Here is an 11,660-nt window from a genome sequence, read left to right as displayed (position 1 = left end):
CCTCTTTGTTGGTCAAGTTTGATTTTGCAAAAATTTATTTATTTCAGATAGCTATGAAATTGTGATGTTAGGGGTATACTATGGGGTGGGATGGTAGTACTTAGTACTTGCCCCGTCATTTTTGACAGGGTATACGCTAGTTATAAATAATTTTTCTTCATAACCAATGTTAGAATTTATACATTTATTTGTAAAAAGTGCATTAATACAACATCAAGCAACAAATAGATGACAAATAATCAAGATAATGAAAGTATTTACTCTTTTGTATCTGACTTGCAAAAACTTATCTTGCTTTAAAAAACTCATAGGACAAGGTTTATGAAAATTTCTGCCTATAGAACCTTTAGAAGATACATACCCAACAGACTAAAGGATGACCTACCTCCCTTTAGAACTGGGCAATTTAATTGATTACCTATGAGTAGTGATTACATCAATTAATGTGACATACAATTACTATTAAATTGACTGTTATGTAAATAATCAAGTAACCCTACTAAGACGGGTCTTCCTATGGTTAAGGGACGTTTGTAGACTTACATTCAAAATTTTATTGAACTACTATTTTATGAATGTATATCAATAATTTGGTATCAAATTGTAGATTATAATTCAAATTTTAGTATTATACATTAGATAATTTTTAATTTAAAAGTAAATATTAAAAAAAAACAATCTTAATATTGATTTTTGTTTGTCATGTGGTATGTTGAATGCAGCATTGGTTCAGATTAGATGTTTATGACGTCCAAATACAAAATCTATAGTTTATTACAAATCAAGAACTCAAATTAATAATATTGACAAGCTAGAATATAAAATAAGAACCTCCATCCTTTTTTTTGCTGAGATATTGCTACATTTAGTGAATCAAACACAGAGGCCCCGCCCTTCTCTTTCCATTTTTGGAAACACTTGCCTACAAACACCTACTTCTGTCTACGACATGCGAATAACCAGTCACAAGCTCATAATGTCCCCCATGTGGTTCTCCAAGTCTTTGCAAAGTATTTACACAGAAAACCCTTTCTTTTCATGGTTATTTCCAAGTGGTAAGGTAAGGCATTATTGAACTCAAAAAATAATTTTTGTAGACCAAAATACAGCTTAGCTACTAAGTCTGATAAATTATAGTGGAATTCTGTGGTATTTATATTGTAATTTATGAATTTTTGTTATGCATATATAAAAACCTAAAAAATTATTTGTTTTACATTTTCCACATGCAAAATTAGATAAGGCTTAGCAAATTATATCAAGCAGTAAACGAACGAGTACAAAGTTTGTAACTAGAAGAGATAATTCTTTTCTATACTTCTTTTTTACTATTCTATGTTTTAAGAAAAATAACTGAAATTTAAGAACTTATTTGTAAATAGTAATATTGTATATGCATATATAATGTATTATAACCAAAATGTGACTGTATTTTACAAAATACTGGTTCAGTAGAACTCAGCCAAGACATGTCACTTTGTAAAAGCCAACTTTATATTATTGGATATGGAGTGCACATGCGCCGCATCATTCAACTTCTGTAATGTTAGTCAGACACTGTTGAAAGGTCAATAAAATAAAAATAATAAACTTTAATATATGTAAAATGTTATGAGATTTAAGCCATTTAGAACAAAAAAAGCTTAACTTATATCTATTTCATATCTTTTATGGTGGTTATGAGGTAGGTAGAATCGACCAAACTCATACAAAGATACAATAAAGAAAATAACAGATAAAATATATAGTTTGTTTCTAAAAAAAACGTTTGATAAATATCTGGAGGATATTAGGAGGTTATGGAAATTTTTCTTGTGAAATTTGACAATTTTCTGGTGCACAAAAGTATATTTAATCTTAAAATCAAAATTACTTCACATGTTGGATAGCCAATATTTGAAAATAAAAAATGCACAAGCGAATAATTAATTAAAAAATCTGATACATTGTGCACAAATGCCTTGTAATGTTTACTGATGATCTGCAAAATTTCATGAAGATATGTGTACATTTTAAAAAGTTAGAGTATAATTGCTTTATGGTTACTTTCGGGAATATGGGCTGGGTGGAATCCACCCACCTGTATTAGAAGGGTCAATGAAAATTCAGGTTTCCATCTATTACTATTTTCAATTATTTCAACTATCCAGCTAATCAAAATATTGCTATTTTGTTGTTAAGCATAAAGCTATATAATGACTTAGTTTTGAACTACTGAATAGAGGGAAGACAACTGTATGATAGCACCTGCCACTAACTTTTATTTTGGCTTTTTTCTTCTTCTTGAACTGCTGATGAGGGGGAAGGAAACTGTGAGGCAGTATCCACTTTTTTTTTTTGCTTGTTGGTACATACCATGGTTTGAGAAGCATTGTTCTAATCGATTAACTGCATGTAATCAATTAATGGGGTCACTGATTATTCTAATTTAATCTTTTAATTGTGGCCATCAATATTTAATAATCATCCAGCCCTACCTACTTTACATTTCTAACCCTAATAAATAATATAACAAAAACTTCACCTATTTCTTAAATTTCTAGTTCTTCCGAACAGTAAACTCTATAAAGAAATACAGAATGTTTCCTCAAAAAAAAAAGGAGAAAAAATTATTGCCTACAATTTTTCATTACCCCTTATTTGAAATATTTGTTAGAGTACTTTATGAAGTGATTTAAAAATGAAATCAAAAGTTATTAAAATATCCTATGATTTAGAAGATATACCTGTAAAACAGCAACTCCCACTGCCACCCCTGCCACCGGTACTAGGTTAGCTTCTATCCACTCCTCACCAGCTCTTAAACAACCCTTTTCATAGACAACTGATGATTTGTCACCAGCCTATGTAAAAAATAAAAAAGAATGAACCTGAGAAACATATTTAATACAAAACAGGAATTAATGAACTTTAAATGACTTACTAGAATTACTTGTATCACCATCACCTCCATATTCATTCATACAGAAATAATAAAAGAGGGAAGAACTAATAGTTATATCATTATAAATTAATTATTTATATTTTAAACTATGTTCAGTATAAAAACATATAAGATAATATACAAATAACATAGAATATTTTACAGAAACTCAGATTATTCTATAATGGTTAACATTATGTTTTTAATCAAAATATCCTATTTTTGGCTTAAAATAAAACAACATACAGTGGTGAAAAAAAAATTGAATCACTCAATGTTTTTCACTTTTCTTGGTTCCTGTAATTTTTTACAAAATTGTGCATGGTAGAAGTGTCAAGACTATTATAAAATGGTTATGGACATTGTGTGGCTCTTATTTCAGTGAACCCAGCACATATGTGAATCTATATTAACAAACTAATCAAGACAAATGTATTTTAGCAGATGACCAACAAATACTTAGTAAATATGAAAATGTTCTCCGAGTAAGAAAACCTAGATTTAAAGATAACACCATGTACTTGTCAGCACTGACAGTGCCTTTCACAAAATTCAGGTATCCCACACCCTGACCAGAGATGCATCCCCATATCACTTGACCCTGTGGATGCTTAACAGTTGCATTCAAACATGCTGAATGAAAATCTTGTCCACATCAACATCATACAAAGTGCTTCCAATCAGACCCATGCAGGTTAAACTTTGATTCACCTGAGAAAATCACCTTGCTCCACACTGTTTTAGACCAGTCAGCATGCTGTAGGGCCCAGTTGAGTCTCATCTTCCTCATCTTGTTGGTGAGTAGATGTTTCTTTCTTGGCTGTCTTGCTGAGAGACTTGCTCAATACAGGCAAGACCAGATGGTGCATGTGGTGAAAGGGATGCTTGAACTTTCGTTCCATGGTTTTTGAGATCTGTGTATGACAGTCAATGATTCTGCAGGCTCATGCATTTCAGAACACAATCATCAGCTGTTGTGGAAGCTTCCTTCCTACTCCTTCCCTCCCACTGCTCCACACAGCCAATCTCTCTATATCTCTGCATCCAGCAGCTCACAGTAGACTGGTTAAATATAATTCTTCTAGCAAGCTGCCTTGTCGAAAGACCCTCTTTGCTCAAAGAAACAATGCTTTTTTCTGTGGAATTAACTCGCAACTCTTGGCCATGGTAGCATCACACCTCCATTTATAACCAAAAAACAACCGATGCAATACCCAGACAGCATATAAATCTGCTGATGTAATAATTACACAGTACTGGATTATTCATGAAACACATTTGCACCTACATGCACTATGGCCTGAAAACAGACAATGATTCCGAAGAAGGGTGTGAAAAAATTGGGTGATGCAATAAATTTTTCCACCACTATATATATAATATTAAAAAGCATGTTATCTTAATAGTAATCAGTACAAAGCTTTATCAGTTCTTTTATGTACTCATGAAGTATTACAAGAGTATATAGAGTAACATGGATTTAAACATTTTTGGATAGTTTGCAAGGTAGATTTTGAAAATGTTTCTACTTACAATACAAGCTTCATTATAAAATATTATTAATTTCATTAAAGCATGTTTGTTGAACATAAAAAATGATAAATCCCAAAAAACAACTGCCTACAATAGATTTAGTGTAGAATTACAGAAATGTTATAAATAAGAGAGATAAAAATGACTATTAAAGAACTGTTTAATTGAACATTTCTGTATTAAAGAAGTATGAGAAAACGTGCTATTGGATTGTACTTTCAAAAAAAATTGTGAAAAATATTTCATTCATCATTAAAAAAGGAAACTAAGTTACATCTTAAAATAATTGTCTCTTTGGCACTGTTGACAAGCCCAAGATAAAAACAAAAACTAATCAAAATTGTATTTTTATGTCAAATTACTAAAAAGAAGTGGAAGGTCATGAATAAGCAAAAAGGTAAAAATGTATAGTTTTTCTGGAAATACAGTTAGATCGTATAGTTTGGAATAATAATAATAATAAGTTTACTCAACTATCTCAACTTAACTCTTTTGTTATACTTGAGAAATTGTTACATTAAGTTACCGTAGAAGTTCAAATATAGACATACACTAATTAAGCCTAGAAATGTAATGCCAAACATTAAATTATCAGCAAATACTTTTTATATGCATATACTATTATGTATGGTTTTGATTATTTAATTTCTACGTTTTATAACTTAGTTTATGTGATAATAGGCATGACAGTTACACAAGTGGAAGGAAAATTGTATACTCACATAATCTCTCTTTCTCACATCATATCCACATTGCTTGTTTTTAATCATTTCCTGAAATTGAAAAGTATCACTTATTTATATGTATGAATCAAGGTTCTTCACAAAAATGTAATACACTGAAAGGACCTCATCTAATATTGGATTGAACCAATTTACACTGCTGTAATGAAACAGCCTGGATTTTGCAAGACATACTAAATAAGATGCTAAAAGGTAAGATATCTTGTTGAATTGGAGCCTAATCATCAAGATGTGTGGTCTGAAATTACATAACAAGTGTAGTCAAAGGATTATCAAAGGGAACACAGGTTCATTCCACAGATCAAGTGACTATGCAGGTCAAAAAGACGTCTCTGAAACAATGTCGTACTTAAATGAGTGTTGTGAATTGTTGTATTATTGCCCTGGAAGATCTGTTATCCATCAGAGTGAATGCATCTGGCAACAAAATTCACTTAAACATATTGATGCTGTTTATCTTTCTAAAAGAATCAAAGGGCCAAACCCTTGCCAACAGGTTAGTTAGTTTTTTTCTAGTCAGAAGCACATCCCTTTTTGAATGCCATATTTGAAAAACTGATGACAAAGGTTTTTGAATAATGCTTCTGCTAAACAGGCATCCACTATCATGCCTCTTTGGAATTTGTAAAGATCATTGTTCTTACCCATTGTCTTTCAAAGTACACATGGTATGACTACATATCCGATCTGTTACTGTTTAAGCAATTGCCTGATGCATCACATGATCAAACTAATTTTAATATGCACGTATATGGAGTGTTTTACAAATGTGCATGTGGGGACCCTAAAATTCCTTGTAGTACAGAGCTCATTACCTTTGTAGTGACCAATTATCATAATATTTCTTCTCACTTATTAGTACTTATGAGCCACAAGTTTCAATGCATGATGCTAAAACATCACTTGTTTGAATATGTCCTTATTAAATGTAACATGTAGTACTAGTTTCCAGGCCCAAGAATATGAGAACAAAATTCAGACAAACAATGAAAATACTTGAGAAATTCATCTGTGCTTATTTTCTTGTATTCATTTAACTTACATTTGGTTGCCGCTTACAACAAGAAAATGGAACTCCACAAGCTTCCCGACTACCTATATCAACACTGGAACAGTTGAAATAATTGTTCATGTCCCAGTCTTTTGGTCCTTCAATACCACAACATTCCAGCTATAAAGATAAATTAAACAACTTGAGAAATTGGAATAGAATACACAAAGAAAGTTATAAAACAAATACTTTGTAAAAAAATTTCTCTGAGAAGATTTAACCTGTTGTGATAATGAAATCAATAAAAACATATTAAAACAAATTTTTCTAAAATAATATAAGCTGTTTATTTTTTGCTATTAAATCTTGTCAAGATTTAAAAAGTATGAAAAACATAGTTCAAATATTTAATATTGAATACCCATTCTTCTTGAATCCAGTCTATGAGATTTTGTCGATCAGGATCATCTCTATAATGGACAATAAAAGCCTGGAAACCATTTGTAGCCTGATTCTTTATCTGTACAGAGAAAATCAAATTGTGATATGCATGTAACAGCTTGTATTACAGATATGAAGTTTATAAATGGATAAAATGAATGCCATGTATACATCTTTCGCAGCTTCAGTTGTCAAAAATAAATACTAGATTCTATTCAAAAAAGTGAAGCATTTTAACTGGAACAAACAATTAAAATAAACTTATTGGACCATTTTGAATATTAAAGAAAATTAAATGTGGCAATTTATCTCATGTTTTCTCTCTAGGACTCTGTATTTCACAAATTAACTCTGCATAAAACTCACTTAACCATTAGATCTTTTAAACATTTGTGTAAATTATGCTTTGAATCATTTTAGAAAAGAAGTAATTTATTCACATTAATATTTTACATTATTTTTTTACATAGATATTCCTACCTAAATCTAATTTGACAATCAAAAATTCCTATAATTGTTTTTTTACAATTTAAAACAATCACAAAGAAACAATGCCACCCAAAGGTATAACTTATGGCAATAAACAAAATTCAACAGTGCTCAGTTCATGCGGTTACATTAAATGTAACATTTCTTAGTTATACTATAATCTGTGACCAAAAAAAAAGTTTTATCAATAACATGAAAAAATACAGTAAGAAAGTACAAAAAAATTTCATATTGCTATTTTTTTCTTTAAACTGTTATTTTAAAGCACAATAAAATAAGTTCTGAGGTTTGAGCATTGTTTCTTGATTTTTTTTAATAAGCAGGTTATTTAATTAGAAACTCAAATATTTTCATACATTCTTTTTTTTCTCATTATTTTTCATGTTCTATTATAATTGAAGTTATCTCTACTAACAAGCAGCACATAGTATCAAGTTGAAATGAAACAGCCATTCTTTGATACTGATGATTATAAAGGTATTAAAGTAGGTCTGAGAACTTCATGTTCATCACTTTCTTGAAATGATTTATAACTTATCAGATTGATCATAACAAAACTGATATGAAATAACCAAAAATATTTTTAATTTGAACATAACTCTTTTAAGTCTGAATTTATTTCAAATGTTTTAATGAATATGCTACACTTATTTTGTGATCTTGAATTTAGTAAAGATTCACTATTGATGAATTAGCATTTAGAAAATCATTAATTACAGATATTATTGTTTAGTATTTAATTTTTCAATGTTTTTTCTCTCAGACTACACATTGTAATACATTGTCAAAACAACATTAGTAAATTGACATTACACAGTAGGTGTTTCATTTCAAGATATATATTGACTTGTTTGTTTGTTGTTAGTCACCATGGGCTATCTGCAATGTGCCCACTAAAGGTATCAAAACTGGCTTTTAGCATTATAAGCTTACAGACTTACCACTGAGTCAGTAAGTAGGGGCATATACCGATTTGAAAAATATCATGTTATAACATCTAATTAGATTTAACTATCCATAACTTTGTAAAAAATATTTCCATATGAAGTTATTTTTTTATGTCACAGTTACTACAAAATTTGAGCATTTTATCTACTTCTATCAAATCTGTACTTTTTGATTTAAACAGACAAGTTATCTCAGGAAAATTTATGGTTGACATTGGATCTGTAATAAAAAAAACTTTCCTAACTTCCTTTCACCTATTCATACACTGATGCTTTACTATTTTAATGCAAAGTTTAAGCTCATTCTAATTCCTTATCACTGAAGTAATAATCTTATTTTTGAATGCAGCATTAAATTAAAGGCATTCACTAGGAGAAAATAATTGAAAATACTATAACCAAAATAACATGCATCATTAACGAGTTTACTTAAAAATACTTAAGAATTGAAATCAGTTATTTAATCTTACATAGATGTTGTATGCATAATTTAATTCACAACAACAATTTAAATACTCTTGTATAACAAACAAAATTTACAAGTACACTATTCTAACTAATTCTTAGAACTGAAAATATTACATTTTAAAATTTCTGGACATTAACAGATAGTTTGTAAATTTTTATAGCAAGGCACAAAATAACTGCTTATTGGTCAAAAACTGAAAATTTTTTCTGTTACTAGACCTGTTTACATCTGTTAAGTGATGATGACATGTTAAATGATGAAATGGCTAAATGAAAGACACTTTGTTTTACAATAATCTATTACAACTTTACAATATCAGGCTATGTGGTAACTAATTTTCCAAAATGCAAAAGGTTGAGACATCATACATAACTATAGTCTTCTTGATAAAAGAGTTAGTACAAAGGATCACATATAAAGTGTAATAAAGTTAAAATAAGACCAAAAACATCAAGCGTCTTCGAATAGTTGACTATTCGAATACACAACTATAGTACACACTACAATTTTGTATCAGTGTCAGAACAAAGTCACTAACAGAAGGCATATCATAATAAGTCAGTTCCTCCTACTTCCATTCATATAGAATTGTCAAGTGATGCTTACATGAAAATGAGGAGTAATATATTTCTAGATCTATTTTACTTTGCTATTTCTTAACATATTATTATTACATTATTTAATTAATGGTACTGATTATACTCTGGAAAGACTGGTAAGTCAATAAAATTTAGTATACTTCACTTAATTAGCCTAAACAATTCCATGATGTTTGTGCTGAGCAGGTTAGGATGTTTACTTTAATGGACAGGTTCCATGGTAGAGTAAGATTTTTAGCCTATGTTTTATGGACTTGGGCAATATCAGGAAAGGTTTTCTGGAAATACCTTAAATGATTTTACTGAAGAAGTTTAAACATAGGTAAAGGAGTAACTATTTCTGTAAAATAGATAATTATTTTTTCAGAGGAGTGATCAAATAGAAACTTTTCACACATAAAAAATTCAGGTAGGATGTCCTTATTTGTTTTCAGAACTTTGCACAAAGCTACACAAGAGCTATCTGAGCATACCCATCCACAATTTTATACTAATACACTAGAAGGAAGGGAGAGAATTAGTTGCACCGCTGCCATATTTTTGGCTACTTTTGTCTGACTAAATAGTGGGATTTCACCATAACTCTTATAGCATAATCATTGTGACACTACGCAATAGGTCACAAATCCCAGCCCAGGAATAATTACTTGGACTTACACATTTTAAGGACATCCTTAGACATTATCCTAAGATTTGAGGCTATGTTGGAGAATATTTAGGCATTATTCCTATCTGTGGCTGCATTTTAAGTCATCTGAAAGACTACTGATAAGAGATTATAGGTTCATACATCTTTGGGTTAAAAAATTCCATTACTGGAAAATTTTTTTTCGTATGTTGCATTTTATTATAAAGATTTACACTATAAATGCATGCTTCCTGAAACAATTTCTTTGTGTATAGCATATTAAGTTATGCTAACTGGATACATTAACACTTTCTCATTAATTTTACTTGCCTTAACATTGCAATATGAGAGCTGCAGCTCAAGTTAAACAATAAAAGAACCAGTAATTGGGAACTGAAACCATAAATCATAGATTTCTGTGAACTTTTCACTAACACTCCTCTAGACCATTAGCAACTGCCTGTATTTCTTATTATTTTTCTACATTTCTTTCATGGTCTTGATAAGTCAGAAATGTTTGGAAATTTCATTAAAGGCCAACAATGCATATGAAGTTCAACAAAGGCTTCAAAAATAGTGAATATAGAAAAAATTATCAACTTAAAAAGAACTTCAGTGGTCTAATTAACTGCCCAAATAAACTTTCCTGTGGCACAAACTACCATTTCATTGTACATATAAAATGATGCACTTTAAAATGTAAGTAGCAATGAAAGCTTACCCAATCTTTGAAAATAAAGCCTAAGATTCCAGCAGTCATCTCCAGTAGCAGCAGGATGGCCAAAAAGATGGCATACTAGATAAATTATGAAAGTACTCTATTAACTAATCATTCAATAAAATATTTATCATACTGAATAGATGAAACTTGAGAATTAATCTACAAAGTTTCAGCCAGGTGCAATTACAGGTAACCATTTCTTAGTGCAAGTAACTACTATGCATCTGAAATGAATAGCATGTTCATAGCTTTTAATATGGTAAAAGACATTTAATAACAAAGCAACATAAGTTGAAGAAAACTAACATTTTATTTAAAATAATAAGCATGATGCTTTTGTAAAATATTACACAACATTTTTGCTTACTGCTTAATATAATTATTGAAGATAAAGATGTCCAATACTTATTATTTGGCACTTGAAGCAGCATAGCTGTTTTTCTACATCACAAAATAATCATTATCTAAAATGCAAAATGCTGAAACATGAAGAGCAAAAGTGTATATAGCCACACAGAATTATTAAGAGGCTATTTTTTTATGTGTTGTTGATATTGACAACATAAAGCATTAGTATATTGCATGCAAAAGCTTGATAAAAACATTATTGGTGGCTTTTTTTTTGTTTTTTCTTTACTGTATGTACTATAAATTGTTGCTTTAATATCAATCACTTTTACAGTGATGTTTCACAATGTCATGAAACTGTTTAGTTTAAATATTAGTGATTAATTTATATTTGTAAGTGAATATTTTATTATTTTTAAGTTTGTTATAATAAGAGTTAAAAGCAGACGATTGTAGAAGGTTTTGTTAATAACTAATAGCGTAGACGAGCAGGAAGCAGCAGACAGACAACAATAGACAGATAATGGCAAAAGAGAATATAATTGTGTGAAGTTAAGTACTGCAAAGGTGATAGGTCTAGCGTTTAATATGTTAGAGTGAAACTAACAGTATAGAAAAATATAAGAAGGATAATTTTATTCTGTCAAAGTGTGGTTCTAAAGTAATTGAATCAGCCTGGGTAAACTTTACCAAAAGGAACAATGAATCTTCAGAAGAAAGAAGACCAAATAAATTATGGTAACTTTCGCCACAACTGTAAGTGAATCACACACAGAATACTAGTTCAATAGTGATATAGAGAAGATAGTTCGACTTGTCAATTGAAAT

General features: G+C 29.9%; 1 protein-coding gene across 1 annotated transcript in view; it reads right to left on the bottom strand.

Moving 5' to 3' along the window:
- The window catches only part of LOC106458107 (tetraspanin-17-like), a 28,674-nt gene that overhangs the window by 5,844 nt on the left and 11,170 nt on the right, over positions 1-11,660 (bottom strand). The window contains exons 3-7 of the mRNA XM_013917564.2: positions 10,485-10,559; positions 6,612-6,710; positions 6,242-6,370; positions 5,179-5,229; positions 2,727-2,843 (exon numbers count right to left, since the gene is read on the bottom strand). Of these exons, the coding sequence (XP_013773018.1) occupies positions 2,727-2,843; positions 5,179-5,229; positions 6,242-6,370; positions 6,612-6,710; positions 10,485-10,559 (471 nt within the window). The remainder of the gene's footprint in view (positions 1-2,726; positions 2,844-5,178; positions 5,230-6,241; positions 6,371-6,611; positions 6,711-10,484; positions 10,560-11,660) is intronic.

This window comes from Limulus polyphemus, unplaced genomic scaffold (genome assembly GCF_000517525.1).
Source record: "Limulus polyphemus unplaced genomic scaffold, Limulus_polyphemus-2.1.2 Scaffold417, whole genome shotgun sequence".
NCBI classification, from domain to species: Eukaryota; Metazoa; Arthropoda; class Merostomata; order Xiphosura; family Limulidae; genus Limulus; species Limulus polyphemus.
Note: the sequence above shows the minus strand (reverse complement) of the source record. Positions and strands in the feature narration are given on the sequence as shown.